Genomic DNA, 16,771 nt, shown 5'->3' with positions numbered 1-16,771 from the left:
TGTTACTAGTTTTGAAACATGACTGTAGTAAAGTTTGTGAAAAGAGCGGTGTAAATTAATTCTCATGATTTGTTTGTAGCTCAGTGGAAGTGAGGAGGTTCTCTTTCAGTGGGGGAGACTATCTTCGCTTCTAGTTGCCAAGTAATGGAACTTTGTTTTTTCCCCCTGAGTTATCGATTTCTGGCATAGGCAAGCAGGTTTTTTTCCGTCATGTAAACTCAAGAAAATCGACTGCCAAACCAAACCTACACTATTTCAGATTAAAATCTAGTTAGGATTATTGTGCACAAGATGGTGGCACTTGTCAGCCATCTCTTCACTGGGTGCCAGCTATCACTGATTGGGTACTGGTGAAGACTAAACTATCCTCGGTTTCCAAAAGTTAGATGGGCTAAAATGCTTCTAGTCCCTACAGGGAAATGAAAGGCATTAGTGGATTTAGTTTTTATATATATATTGTATTATTTTGTGGCCAACCATGCAACTCTTACATGGTTGACACAAAATTCTTGGAGCTGAGGATCCAGAAGTGAATGACCAAGATAGCCGTATGCAGAATACTACGTATGATAGTTTGAGATGGTCAATTATTTTGTGGTTTACTAGTGCAGGAGTAGCAACTCATATTGTGCCATTCCACAAGTTACAGCAGTACATAAAGGTGACAGATTAAAGGAGTTTGTGGGTTGCAGTTAGCTGAAAGGTGGAAAAGAGGGGATATGATAGAAATTTTAAGTTACTAAAAGGATTATATGGAACTGATACGTAATTTTTTTCAGTACTTGGCTTGAGTAAAAAGAGAAAGAGGTTCATCCCTGAGTGAAAGTATGGTTAGTAAAGGCAATGCTACAGGACTAGTTTTTGCTCAGAGTAATGAATGAGCAGAATAGGCTGCTTGAGTACTTCTGTACATGAATGTATTCAAGAATTGGCACAACAGGTATTGTTTGGAGAGTTTGGGCCTCCTATTAGGTTTCAGACTGCACAGAGATTCCCATGCAATAACAATAAAAACTTGCTAAAAAATGACTGAAAACAATAAAGTCAACACTGTAGCAAACTATTCCTTAGGTTATAACAAGTTTATAGTGAGAGTAAATGTGTGTTTAGGCTTTGGTTGACATTTTTACACCTAGGGTGCTCCTCATAGGACTTTAGCCTTAGAAAAGCCAAATTTCTTCCACTTATTTTGCTGTTTGTCATTACAATTTTAATAATGTATTCTTGAAAATTTCTGTGAACATGAAATATTAGAATAATTAAACCTGTTTAACTATTTCTCTAATACTGTATTAATTCCATTAAATTTAATTGTAGTGAGTATTTTTAAAGGCAGTGAATCAAAAAATTTATATAATTAATATAATAACTTATATATATATATATATATATAAAATAGTGCTTTGTATAGTGCTGTTAGCTTCCGAAAACAATGCAAAGCCAAATGCATTATCAAAGATATTCATAACAAATTTCGCATGACTGGGTTGCAGAATGCAACAATGGTAGTGCTATTGCTAATTTTACTCTGAATGTAGTTTCCCTTCTTCTACTCATTAAAACACTAAGATAAAGCCCTAACTTATATCTTTTTTGCAAATATGAAGTAGTCATAGTGTGACTAAGGTTACTTATAATTGAAATTCAGCTCCTGTTTAGTTCTAATTGATGTTTATATTGTATGTCAAAAATTCAATTCCTCCCCTTCATGTGTGTGTTAATCATAGAACTACAAATTTTTGTTATGAAATACCATATCAGTAGTTAGGAAGAAAGTGCCTATACATTTCATGTTAAGCAAGGTGTCCCTACTCCTCCTTGTCTAACATTATAGGAATACACAAGGCTGAAATTTGTGTTACAGGATTATACGAGAGTATGTAAAATTGCCAATATTTTTCAAGCAGCAACTGCAATCCTGAACATGCATATTAAGTGGTCAGAGGTTATGGATCTGTATTTCATGCTGAATACAAATCTTTTAATAATTCAACACTTAATGCAGACCTTTACTCAATAATTCACCATTTAAAAATATTGTAAATTTGTTTAAGCACTGGCTGAATTATTTGATTTCTGATTCAAATTGGAACAAAATAGATAAAAAAAAAAAAAAAAAAAATATATATATATATATATATATATATATCTCAATATTGTCATTAACTGTAAATAGCATTTAAAAAAAAATTTTTTTTTTCTTCTAAAACCAAAATATAAAAGAATATTGAGAGCAATGCTTCATAGCACAGGTGGTAGTAGGGATACCTCCAGTTAGAAGTTTAAATCCTATCTAGAAACCAAGAAACCTTTATAAGGATGTTTTAGCTGATAGTGAGTCAGTTGATCACACACAGAGATGCATATTTATTCCTCTTACAAACTGTCCAACTAGACAGACTACAAACAGTGATAGAATTAACTGCCCTATCAGAACAGCATAAATTAGATATATGAAAAGCCATGAGTCTAATAATAAGGCAGGATAGCTGTGAGCCCTAAGACAAGCAAGATTTTCAAAGTTGTCCGCATTTTCTGCAGTACACAGTATCTGTATGCTTGCTAATTAAGTGCAGAGAATTATGCCAATTCAAATGACTAATTTTTGAAATATATTTAAATTAAAAACAGGACTGCTTACCTAGCATGTCTTTTTAGGTTTCCTTTTCTTTACTTGAAATTTTTGCACTAAATATTCTCTTTCTTCTTTTATTTTTATTTCTGGCTATGTATTATTACATGATTGTTTCACTCAATATAATGGATGTTTCTTCAAACTATCTGTCTCATGGGGAAAAAATGAACTTCTACCATTAATAAAATTGTGATTTACCAGGGATGAAAAAAGAAAATTCAAAACATCTGACTAGTGTGGCACTACACTCATTGCACAACCCATTTTATAGTGTTGAAACATCATACATTAAAACATTTTCTTAGTACATAATTTAAGATAACTAAATACAGATTTTGTTTGTTTTGTTGAGCACATACAAAATGCTTTGTTATGCATGTATTGCAAATGAGCTAAATAAATTTGTGTAAAAAATTTATTATAACATGACTATACCATACAAAATGCAACAATGACAACTTTTATGACTAAAATGAACACTATCATAAAATTTTATAGGATTACAGAAATTTCACTTTTGCCTTCTAAAAATCTGGTTTGAAATCAATGTTGTGCACGTAATTTTTTATCAGCTTGTTTTAAAGAAATCCATGTACTAAGCTGTTGAGCACGAAGGCGACTCCAAATAACATGATCATTCATGGCTAATATATGAGATGCACAGAGTGCAGCACCATCAGTAGATAATACAGTACTGCATCCTAAGCCTGTAAAATAAATCAATGTAATATAATGTAATGTTTGAAAATGATAATTTATTTATCCAAATCATTAACCAGTAATATCATATATAATGCAATTATTTTTAGTTGCTGTGCTGCAAATATAACATGCCTCTCAGTAATACCAGATCAAAGAAATGTAATCTCTGATAAAAATGTAAACCAAAAACCTTAAAATGCTTCCTAAGAACACTTGAAGCTCCTTGACTAATCAACATGATACATAAACCAGCAACTTCACTAGAACAGAATTAGCGCCAATTGAAAAAAAAAAAAAAAAAAACCCAACCCCCCTTCTCTCAACCACTGTCTTAAAGGCAGTAGTTGAAAGAAGGGGGGGTTGGTTTTTTTTTTATTATTATTATTACATCACACCTCCAGGGAGTCCTAAGACTCATCGAGGGAGGGCATCCTCTTCGTCTCACTACTCCACCAACCTTGATCATCTACCACCACTAGTACTTTCACAGACAATAACAAACATCCATGACCATGGCAGGATTCGAACTCGCAGCCTTTTGGCTGGAGAGCGGATATGCTAACCACTCGGCCAACCAGGCCAGCTTTACTACAATCAGCTTGCTATGGAGGTGAAGAAGCAGCACTCCTTATTGCAAAAATTATAAAAAACCACTACTAACCTTAATTTAAGATAAAATAAGTTCTTAGCAGTGTTTTGTCCTTCATATTAAGGTAATCATAAACAGGTGATAAAATATTATTAGAAACCTCCAAATATTTTAAATACAGAATGATTGGGTATATTGAGAATGAATAATTATCCGAATGCGAGATTTGATAATTGAAGGTTGGATGAATGATACATAAACCAGCAACTTCACTACAGCAGAATTAGTGCCAATTGAAAAAAAAAAAAAAAAAATCGTAATTACTAAAGATATATTCTTAGAGCAGACAAAAGTAATGCAGCCATTGTCCAAAACCCAACATCTTACCCACAAAAAATGGACAGATCTAATACAGGTATATCCCAACTTAAGGCACTTTGCACTTTTTTGAATTGCCAATTACCCCAAAGTTATGTCACTTTGTTACAGTTCATTAGTGCTGTGACCCTAAAACATGAAAGGTGTCATCTCATTATTGTCAGTGTGCTGTCAGACACGACTCGTGTCACACACCTATGTTGTGTTGTGCTCTGATTGTGTGAAAAAGTCGTAAAGCTATTACATTAGATTCAAAGATTAAAATGATTGAACTTAGTGATGTATCGCAATCCAATCTCAGATAGGCTAAAGCCTAGGCTTCCCTCACACTACTGTTAATGCTGATTAAAAACAAATATAATTGCTACTCCAGTGAACACTACTCTAATTAGGAAAAAGGAGAACCTTGTGGCTGATATGGAGAAACTCTTAATGGTCTGGATGATCCTACTAGTTGCCATGTTTCCTTAAACATTATTCAAAATAAAGCCCAAACCTTTTCAACAACATGAAGGCTACAAAAAATGGACAGGTGAGGAAGCCAAAGAAATTTGGAGCAAGATGTGTATGGTTTGATAGGTTCAAGAAGAGAACAAACCTACATGACATCAAAGTGTAAGGAGAGGCAGCTGCTGCAGAGATTTAGCAAAGACTACTGATGATGGTGGCAATACAAAAGATCAAAATTTCAATGGAGACGAAATGGGGCTGTACCAGAAGATGCCATCAAAAACTGATTGCAAAGGAGAAGAAAACCATGTAAGGCTGCAAGCTAGATAAAGATGGGCCAACTCTTCTGGTAGGTGTCAATGCTTCTAATACCTGGATAATATCTTTGTAAATTAGAAGTCAGTCTCAAATTTTAAAGGTTGAGCACTCCTGCAGCATAGTAATTTAGACTGCTTTCATTATTGAATATATGACAAAATTCCATCATATAAAATTCTTAATAGCAGTGATTGATTAGTCACTTTTGGTATTTGCTCTATTTACAAATGTCCCAATCACCAAAATTGCAGAAGAAATTACACTTGACAACAGTCTTATTTACTCATACTACATTATCATTATTTCAGTTGGAAAAATAAGTACCTACAAAAAGAAGGTATGGCCATGGGTCAGTGCCACCATCCTGCATTGCCAATTTTTAGATCTTGCTACTATGAAATCCAAAATCTGACATAAATATGTTGAAGATTGTTTTTTGGTCTTAACTGCCAAATATCCTTCCTTAAACACTGAAAACTAGAACACCCTTCCATTTCTAGATACACCCATACCACCACCACTCCATCAGGCTCTCCTTTTCTGTCAACCATAGGTATATATAGTTGCAGATTAAGCTGGATTGGGACCCCTGGAAGTAAAATTTAAGGGGGCCCCATATATAATAGCACAATACTGTTTAACCTCTCTTCTGACATCTTATTTCATAGGTAGTTTTTTTTTTTTTAATCCTTTTTAAAACAAAAGATCTTTCTCCCAATGAATTGGGAAAAAAAAATGATATATGTGTGTGTTTGTTTTAAATAATTTCTACATTTGGAAAAGTTGAGATTCAAGCCCCCCCCCCCCCCCCCCCTCAAGATTATGGAATTTACGAATTGTGTAAATTCCACAATCTTGGAATTATTGATCCATCATTCTTGTTGAGATTGGGATGATAAATCAGCATCTCACAAGCTTCCTTGAATTTTCTTTCAGAGCAAGTTTTGGTGCAGTGTAGGGAATTAGTCCCTTTCCAGTTAATTCTGTGACATGTTTGGAGTGCATGGTCTGACAGGTGTGTTTCACCATAGTGAAGGACACTATCAATGCTGACCACCATGTAACTTTAAAAGAAAAAACCTCATGTGTTCAGGAAACCCTATTACTTCTACCTCCCAGAATTTCACATGCTGAACACAGTCAAGTCTTAGTACAGGCTTTGAAACACATTACTGAAGGGAGACCAAACTCATTATACTTCAATAATCTAAGGCAAAGGATCTAATCTCTGGTACTCTTCTTTCCTGAAACCTGCATCGCTGCCTCAACTTTGGCTTCAATCCTATTCAGAATTACCTTTAATAAAATTTTGCTTGCATGAGATATTAAACTACAGGTATCCCTGGATTAACGCGGTTAATTAATCCCTCGATGTTACCACGTATATCAAAATCGTGTTAATCAAATCTAATAATCAATGGTAAAAATAAAAATTCATCCATGATTGATTACTGTATTAATAATTCATTTTATATGGTACTCTTTTAGGAAAGATAAAAAATGAATGCAAAGTAAATGTTTAATAAATGCTTGTACCTACATTATTTACTGCAATTTTTTTTATCAGAAGAATTGAACAGTTTTAGTTTTTTTCTTATTTGCATAAATTCTACGATAACAAGCAAAATGACTCTCCAGACCTCGGCAAACAAGCAATAAAATAAAGAAAAAAACACTGCAAATATAATACATGATGGTTCAAATTAAGTGGATATTGAATCCAACATCATTTCATAGCCGAATATAGAAACTATAAGAGTTTTGTGCCGAATACATAGAAACCAAAAGTTTCAGCAGATGCAAGCATAAGCAACCTTATGGGCAACTCGTAGTAAAGGTGGAGTAAGCTCCAGATCACTTCGCTTAGTATTTTCCATAATGTAAAGCACATCGCCTAGAGGACATGTATGATAAATAAGCCTTTGGCTCTCTAATTTCAGTAATACATGATGGTTTATTTATTTTCAGTTACAATCTAGAAATTATTGAACAAAGAATAAAAAAACAACAACTGAACCATATTATACTGACATCAGAGGTCGCGGTATCTCTCAGATACAATTTACTGTCAAATATCATAAACCTTTACATAACATGTGTTAAACCAAACTGACCGCAAAAAAAAAAAAAAAAAACAGTGCAGAATATCACTCGTAACATATGAATGCACAGCTACACATGACCTCCAAGCTATACACTGAATTGTGTAAGAATATTTATATTATACATTTTGCATGTATCTGTCAGATCAGCTGCGAGATCTGCAGAGTTAAAGGTGCGTTAATCAAAACTCTTGCCGTGTATATCGAGGGATGGCCGCAATTAATTTCGACGCCTTAATCAAATCCCACGTTAAGCAAGGGATACATGTAATAGTTCTATAGCTCTTGCAATCCTTCATATCTCCCTTTTGTACAGTGGTATGAATATCCTTGGATAATGCATGAGACCTGTGGAGTTTTGATTTCTTCCAGTTTCCCATATCCTTGTAATCAAATCTATTAAGCATTCTTATCCCTCCATCTCTTGTGGACTTAATCAACTCTGCTGGGATTCCATCTACACCTGGGACATTGTTGTTAAGCACTTAACTGCTCATTCAATCTCATGCCCAAGTGGATGTGGTTGCAAATCTAAATTCTCATAAAAGGGCCCTTCCAAATTTCCCTTATCCTCTCTGCTGTACAGTTCTTTACAGTACACCCCCCCCCCCTCCACCGTCGTATATTTCTTCCAGTTCTTATATTAGCAATGCTCCATTTCCATCTTTGATAACATTCAATTTGGCTTAAGGTCATGAATTACAACAAAAATCCTTTTATAATTGTGCCTCTTCACCTAGAACTCTATCTCTTCACATCTGTAAGCTTAATAATTTTCCCTGTCTGCCTGGTGGCATTTCTGACTTCTCTATACAGGGTGATTCAGAACTCTTGGGCCAAACTTTAAGGGGTGATAGAACACACCTAAACAAGCACTTTTCGTCATACAATGCATGGTCTGAACTCAAGCGGTGAAGCGCTAGGGGTTAGCAACTACTGTGTCAGGAAATGAAGAAGCACAAGAATGACAGAGGAGATTTGAAACAATTGCAGAAATTATCGAACATAAATTAAAGAATTTTATTGAACAAATTACAGAAACTGCTAAAAGAGCGACGGCCAACATTAATGCTGGCTTCACTCCTTCAACGTAGTAATTGATGTACATTGCGAAAACACTAGGCATTTCTCGTACAGCGGCAATAGAAATCCTGGCAATAAGGTCCTCATTGGAATTGATGGGGCTATCGTAGATCAGGCTTTTCATATGGCCACATAGGAAAAAGTCCAGACATGAGAGATCGGGTGATCGTGGCAGCCAAGCGATGGGACCACCACGACCAATCCATCGTCCTGGAAATGCTGCATCCAAGGCATATCCACCCTGAAATGGGGGGGGGGGGGGGGGTTGCTCCGTCGTGTTGGAACCACATATGTGTTTGAATGTTTGCTGGAACAGGGTTCAGTAATCATGGCAAGACCTCTTGTAAAAATACGAGATATGTTCTCCCATTCAGTCGTGCTGGCAGAAGGTATTGGCCAATCAAATGGTCATGTAGGATTCCAGCCCAAACATTGATGGAGAAACACCATTGGTACAAATGTGGACGTGTGGATTTCTGCTCACCCACACATAATTGTGGGTATTAAAAATGCCCTCACATGTAAAGGTGCGTTCATCAGTGAATAAGACGTGCATCAAAGTCCGGCTGCAGGAACCACTGTGCAAAATCCATACAAGGCGTGGTAGGGAGTGTAATCGTTTGTCTCGTAGAACTCGCCACACTGTCGATTGGGGCACATGTACGGCATGGGAAATTGCACGCGTGCTACATTCGAGACGATCTGCAACCCTATGTAGAATTTCCTCAGTAACGTGACGTCCTCACACTCCTTGCATGCCACTGATAAAGGAGCCCATTTCACACAGAGATAGGTGCAATCACTGAAAGGTTTTACGATCAGGCACGCGCCTGGTCGGAAAGCGCTCTCTCAGTACAGTCTTTGGGCTTCCCTCGCATTCCTGTCCGCAGCTCTGTAAATGAAATGCATGTCAGCCTTCTCCTGCAAAAGAAACAAAGAGCTTGCAGTTCTGAGAAGGGTATGTTCAAAGGAGAAGGTTTACTTTATATAAGTTTGAGCAATTTCAAATAATCTGTTTCCTCTGTATGTAACTCTGATGCCTTTTTCCATGCCTACCATAACAACATCCAAGTAAGGTATCTATTGAGGAGGCAAGGAAAAATCCAGGCCTTTTGATAAAGCAATCAGTACATAGTTTGTTTGTCAAATTTATAATCCAGTCAATAGGGATAATTATGTCATCACGATTAAGCATTGCATTGGTTGCTTTATTCTAATATTTCAAACTCACAAATCCTAGATTTATAATTAAAATTTGCTCATCTGGCTGAGAATACTGAAATTCTAAAAATTCAAAATGGTCTTGACCAAGCATGTCTTTTAAGGAGTTTAAGCTTGATAAGATGAGCATTATTTAAAAACTGTTTCTTTGTTTGACATATTAGATTTATCAATAAGGCCTTACTGGCTTTTTGAATACATTTTATGCACAGTACATGATTTGATGGTCTCCATTGCTTTCAAAAGCAGGAATATTAGCACTGTGACAGCACTTAAGGAACACCAGTCTGTTATGATTTTTTTTTTTTCTTCTTCTTCAAATGCAGCATGTTCCTTACCATAAAGGTTAGTGATCAGAAATTTTAAAGGAACATGTGTACTAGATATATTGTTAAACACTAACATTGCTAATATGTGTATAGAAAAAATATAGAATAATTATGAATGAAGTACTAGAAAAGAGAAACTCAATGATCAACCACTATCTTAACTGCTCTTATTATATGCCAATTTTAAAGCTGTAGGAAATGATTGTAGTTAACTGTTCATAATCCCCCCCCCCCCCCCCCCCAAACACCAATTAGGTTACAGAAACTATCCAACTTGTTCCTATAAACTAATAGCATTTTTATTCAACTCAGCTATGACTGAAATATGAGCTTGTAACAAATGCTACATGTGATTCATGTCTTGAATGTAGTTAACCGTTCTTCTGTTATCTCCTTGAAGATGTCCATGTTACACTGGATGAAATATATCGGATCTTTAATAAATTCCATTTTTTGCTACACATGTTAGACATGAAAGTATTTAGCAACAGTATAAAACAATATGTCACCCAGAGCACTTCTGAGTGCATTAATCGGTCTAGATTTATCTACCTATGGGTCTTTTTCATGCCATTCTGGCACAAACGCCTGTTTTTGTTCCAGATCTACAAAACTTAAATACAGATTGTTATGATTTCTGGTTTTCAATGAGAATTGGTGATGATAGGATGTCCTCAGTCAGTTTTGGAATTGTGGTGCATTTATTATATTATGTGTCTTGAAGATCATGCAATTTTTGATTCAGTGCTCTTGCCAAAACAGTACAGTCTTGTAGCAGTGCCAGTAAGACTACAACTGCACGGTAAGCGTTTTTTTTTATATTTTATTTTATTTTTTTAAAGATACTTCACATTGATAATTATGGAAAAACAGCTAAATGAGACAATATTCGAGGAAGTATATAAAGAATTTATAAGACTAGGTGAACTACTTAACAATTGGCCAGGAAAAGTGAAACTTTACGACATGTTTCCCCCGGAAAGTGTCACAGACGTTGTCGCAGAAGATCAATTAGAATCAGTGCCTTCTACTCTTCAGACTTTGTAGAAGTGCGCGCATGCAAAAAGTGAAGAATAACAGAAGAACCGCACAATGACAATAATGAAATGGAACGGGATCCTCAGGGTTTGGACGCTGCTATTTCTCCCAAAGAAAAGGTGCCTCCGATCAACCTTAGAGAAAAGCAGAAGTGAGCAGCTTTAAGATCCACAATGTCCAATCTACACATTGGTTTCATTAAAGCCAAAAACATGGATGAAGGCATAAAGATACAGCCAGCAACAGTGACAGATTATACAAGGTTGACCAAAGAACTGGACAACAGAGGCATCCAGTATCATACCTTTGCGCTCAGCTCCGAAAAAAACTTAAAAGTGGTCCTTCATGGTGTCTGTGAAGATATTGACACAGCAGAAATAGCTGCTGACCTGAACTCTCAGGATCTGTCTCCAGTCAAGGTCAGCAGAATGTACAAAGCAGACAAGACTCCCATGCCATTAGTCCTAGTAGAGATTCACAAAATTTACAAGGATATCAACAACTTAAAAACAGTCTGTGGTCTCATCATCACACCAGAACCACTCCATCTTCTGGGCAGTGCCACAGGTGCCAGAAGTTTGGCCATGCCCAGAATCTATGTAGAGCTGAATACAGATGTTTGAAATGTGGGGACAGCCACCCAACCAATACCTGCACTAAGCCAAGGACCACCTCGGCCAAATGTGACAACTGCGGTTGGCACTTTTGGCCCTCATCCTGCAAACTACAAAGGATGTACTCAGCACCCAAAGAACAGATGGATGGAGGCAGTCAATCAGCCCTCCTCCTACAGTATAAGAACAACAGAGACCCAGGCATCAAATCCGGAGACTCAGCGGCCACAATCAGAGACCTCCAAAAATAGAGACACCCAAAAGCAAACAAGAAGTTATGCTGATGTGACCCGCACAAATAGACCAATACCAGAACAAAATCAACCAACAGCACCTAAAAATCTAACTGCTGTTATTACGGCCTCACTAGCAAACATGCCACAAAATTCCAGCCTATCAAACCCTACTGAAACCTCCACTAAAAGATTTCTTCGTGAAATGCAGGTCATCCTCGCAGCTCTCATAAATGAATAGTCACAAACTCATTCCAGCATCTCTTCAGATCGTTGCTTGGAATGCAAATGGCCTCAAAAACAAAATTCTGGAACTCCGAGATTTCACATATAGGTATCAACCAGATGTTTTATTAATCAGTGAAACTCATTTAAGACCCTCAGACAATCCTAAAATAAGAGGTTATTGACTATACAGAAATGATAGATTACTCTACAGAGGCGGTGGCACTGCCATCTTCATTAAAAATTATATTAAGCACCACTCTGTGAGCAACCCCTTCAACCACTAACCTTGAGATCACAGGCATCGAAGTAGTCATCAGTTCTGCTGGCAGATTGAAAATCTACTCAGCTTACAACCCTCCCCAAAAATCTCTACTACACTCTGACCTAAATGCCATCTTATGCATCAGAGAGCAGACCATTATAGCCAGGGATCTGAACTCCAAGCATACAGTTCAGAGCACCCTGCGTGGAATTGCTCAACCACCAACAAGAATAGTTGCATCCTTTCCAATTACTTAGGATCAAGCAACGCTGTTGTGGCAGGCCCCACCAAGCCAACTCATCTCAGTACGTTTGGCACTGCTGATATCCTGTATATAGCTATCCTGAAGGATATCAAACTTCAATACAGCATTATATCCATGGATGAACTATCATCCGATCACAACCCAATTCTACTACTGCTGGGAAAACAAGAATACCTGTCTCCTCCTTCTCACTCCTACATAGCATGGGAAAGACTGTCAACAGCACTGAAGGATTATATTGGACCTGTTCCTCACATATGCACAAAAGAAGTAGAAACTGCAGTTAAAAATCTCACACAACAAATTAATTCTGCTATAATGGTAACTACCTCCTACAAATCTGCCCGCAAGCCAGATCGTTTGTCTGAAGACATCATGAACTTGATCAGAGACAAAAACAGAGCTAGGAAAAATTCAGTAACAAGTGTGTGCCAGAAGATAAAACAAATCTAAACAGATTAAATGGGGCAGTAAGAGATGTGCTCAAAGAGACCAAGTATGGGATGAAAAGTTAGCCTCCATTTCACAAAACAAAGTCAGATCCCTTCTCCCAATATTCTCTGACCAGGGCCTTGCTCACACAGATGTAGACAAAGCAGAAGTTATAGCATAAAATTTGGAGGAGCAATGCAGGCCTTCGCATGAAACCTTGACTTTGACCACATACTTCCTATCACCAGCATTGACCATATTGCACCAACATCACCTGCTGAGATATATGACATTATTAAAAAATTAAAGAACAAAAAAGCTCCTGGGCCAGACTGCATTACTAATCGGGTAATCAAACTTCTGCCCAGAAAAGCAGTAGTGCACCTGACCAGTATAATAAATGCAATTTTAAGATTTCACTATTTTCCTTCCACCTGGAAACTGGCTGATGTAATTCCTATACATAAGCCAGGCAAAGACCCACACCTACCACAAAATTATCGTCCAATCAGTCTCATCTCCAATCTGGGTAAGGTTGCAGAGAAGGTCATCCTCTCACGAGTCCAAACCTCAGTAAATGACCTAAACATCCTCCCTAAAGAACAGTTTGGTTTTCGGCAACACCATAGTACTACTCAGCAAGTCCACAGAATTGTCGAATACATCACCACTAGCTACAACTGGCGCCAGTGTACAGGAGCTGTTTGCCTAGACCTATCCAAAGCATTTGACAAAATCTGGCATTTTGGACTCCTGCACAAACTTATCTCAGCCGGTACTTCACTAAAAATGGTTCATCTAATTCACTCATATCTTCAGAATAGATCGATGCAAGTTAAAATCAAAGGTTCTACATTGTCCCAGCGCCATATCTTTGCTGGAGTGCCACAGGGATCTCTACTGGCTCCATTGCTGTTTTCCGTATACATGTCAAACATCCCGCACAATCCGATGACTTCCATTTTGGCCCTGTATGCGGATGATACGCAATACTAACTAGATCTCTCAGACCCCATTTCATTACCAGAAAGCTTCAAGAAAACCTTCTAAAGCTAGAGGGTTGGTTCTCCAAGTGGAGATTGGAAGTCCACCCCCAGAAAAGCTCAGCCGTTCTTTTCTCCAAAAGGCCAATGTCTCCTGCAGGAGACGTATTACTATTCAATACTAAAATTCCCTGGCAGACAGAAACAAATTACCTGGGTGTAATTCTCGACAAAAAACTATCTTTCAACCAACACATCAAGTCTGCGTGCACAAAGGCATCTAAAGCCATAGCTCAGCAACGGAATCAAATTGCAACAATACCAGATGATGATTCATCCTATAATCACCTATGCCTCTCCAGCCTGGAGCCACACCTCTAATACTAACATTATCAAGATACAACGACTGCAGAACAAGTGCTTCAGAATGATTCTGAACGCCAACATGGTATGTTAGAAACAATCAACTTCATAGAGATACAAATATTCCCTATATTTTCTCTTTTCTACAATCCTTAGCATCCAAGTTTTTCCTAAAGACGTCCACACACCCCAACGATTTGGTTCAGCAAGCTGCAGCATATGAGGCAACAGACATATTCAAATATAGAAGACCAAAAGCTATATTAGCCTCCTATAGCAAAGTATAATCTCCATGCCCATTCAGGGCGAGCAAACTGCTCATAAATTTTACCCTCACTGTAACCACAACAGATAGCGGGGAATATGAAAAGCATCTTGCTTCACCCCTAAAGACATAAATGTCAATTGTCATCATTTCTTAACTATTTGACTAAAAGTGAAAATCTGATCTTGACAACTTCTATTTGTATGAATCCCACTTGTTCTCAAGTTTTGCTTTCATAATTTTTCATAACCTCTTCTCAAATACTATTGCATAAATCTTACCTGGAACATTCAGTAAGGAAATTTCACTAATTCTGAAATTGTTTTCAATTCTTTTTATAGATGGTACCATGAAAGCTCTGCTCTAATCACTTAGATTCAGGCTTTTGATCATGAGACTTCTGGATAAAAAACTTTCAACCAGAAATTGAGAATTTTTGGTTCAATATCATTTACTGCAAATGCCTTTCCACATTTAAGATTTTTTGATAGAAAGAGTTGCTACTATTGATTTAATGAAAGATTGTTTAAAAATTTTCTCTGTATTTTCTCAGAGCACATGCTGATTTACTTGCTATGGTATACTTTCTTCTTTTGCATGATTGCCTTGTAGACAACTTCATCACATGCTTTCCTGGCTGAATCAACGTATTCTTCAGAGTTTACCACCGAATCTCCGAGGTTTGATTCTTGTTCTAAACTTTTTTTTCTTGAATATTTGTATATTTAAACCTAAAGTTCATCCCTGAAAACTTCTCAACTTTGATTCTTTTTAAAACTTTCTTAAATACTTTTCAATATGATGTTTAATTTTATTCTACTCATTTCAAATTCCCCGCATACTCTTGTGTCCAGAACTAGTGGTGAGTAATGAACTTGCCATTACTAATGTCATGTTCCAACATCAAGATGTTGCAAAAATTCCATCCTCAATACTATGTGAGAAGACATAGTAATAATAATGGCAAGTCCATGTCCTAAACAGAAATCAAGCAGGTAATTACTATTATTACATGACATCATCATCAAGCCTTTCCATGCCTACTGGCACATGAGGCTGTTATTACAATGACACCATTCTTCTCTACTACACATCTCACATATTACTTAATCCTCCAATTACATACAATACTACTATCATCAACGCACAATGCCATCTGCTACTCACCGTCACTAATAATAGTAATTTTGGTTTGCAAATCGCAAGTATTTCTCATTGGCAGATTTGCTTGTATGTGGGATGAAAAACTCAAGTTCATTAAAAAAAAAAAAAAACTTTCATCTACATTTGAGATTATCTAACTCATCTTCAATTGAAGAGACCATATAAAGATCTCTCTTATCAAGACAAGAATCAAACTCAGGTTTTTTTCCTAACTGAATGGTGAAACATTCTACCAATTGTGCTAAGGAGGTGCAAATTTTCTCCAAATTTTTCTATATTTCTATAGGTCAAGCATTCATATCCTTCTCTGCTACTTAGATCTCCAACATGAACCAACTTTTCCTTTTTCTTTGCATCAGCTTTCTTCTCTAATAATAAGAAAATTTTACCCCACTTGTTTCTTGGTAGAATCTTCTGTGAGACCATAGACACAAAGCCTAATTGTCCAATTCTCCATTTGGATGATTGACCATATCACCCTTTGATATCGCCTGCCATTCAAGATTATCCTTGTGTTTAGTGTAGTGAATAATAGAGACACTCCTTTTTTCATGCTTACATGGTGATCAGAATATATTATGGAGTCAACCACCATGTTAGAGCAAAACTTTAGTTTAATATACATATATACAGAGAAACAAGCTGCACTACAATCTACATGGTTTGCTAAAGTTACTGACCAACTGTTACAACAATTATTGGCCTGACCTCTGGTAAAAAAAAACCCTTTTACTACATCAAAGCTAGAGTCTTGTAATTATCTGTTGGGGTTACAAAATTAAATTGGGCTGGAGAGCAACATGTTTATATATGTGTGTGTGTGTGTGTGTGTGCGCGCGCGCGTGTAATTATATGCTTCAACTCGGTTGTTGTGATACATTTTTAAAAATAGATTTAATGACTTAAAAACCGAGATTACTTATAAAGATTTAATAAGATTAATACAACTAGTTTCGGCTTATAATAGCCTTCATCAGGTATTCTTAAAGAGAAGAAAAAAAAAAACATTTATGTATCAATTATGTGTGGCGATTTTTTACCTGTATTTTCAAGTTTTTAGATACTTTAATGTTTATTATTATTCTCTTCCTTTAAGAATACCTGATGAAGGCTATTA

The 16,771-nt window shown here is 36.6% G+C and overlaps 1 protein-coding gene across 1 annotated transcript in view; it reads right to left on the bottom strand.

Moving 5' to 3' along the window:
• Positions 1-3,036: 3,036 nt before the first annotated feature.
• The window catches only part of Paics (PAICS bifunctional enzyme), a 130,167-nt gene continuing 116,432 nt past the window's right edge, over positions 3,037-16,771 (bottom strand). Inside the window, exon 8 of the mRNA XM_090393287.1 lies at positions 3,037-3,342. Within this exon, the coding sequence (XP_090249413.1) occupies positions 3,179-3,342 (164 nt within the window). The 3' untranslated portion in view covers positions 3,037-3,178. The remainder of the gene's footprint in view (positions 3,343-16,771) is intronic.

The sequence above is a fragment of the Typopeltis vanoorti genome, chromosome 5, assembly GCF_054136105.1.
Source record: "Typopeltis vanoorti isolate ZY-2024b chromosome 5, IOZ_Tvanoo_1.0, whole genome shotgun sequence".
Classification (NCBI taxonomy): domain Eukaryota; kingdom Metazoa; phylum Arthropoda; class Arachnida; order Uropygi; family Thelyphonidae; genus Typopeltis; species Typopeltis vanoorti.
This window is presented reverse-complemented; position numbering and strand designations above follow the sequence as displayed.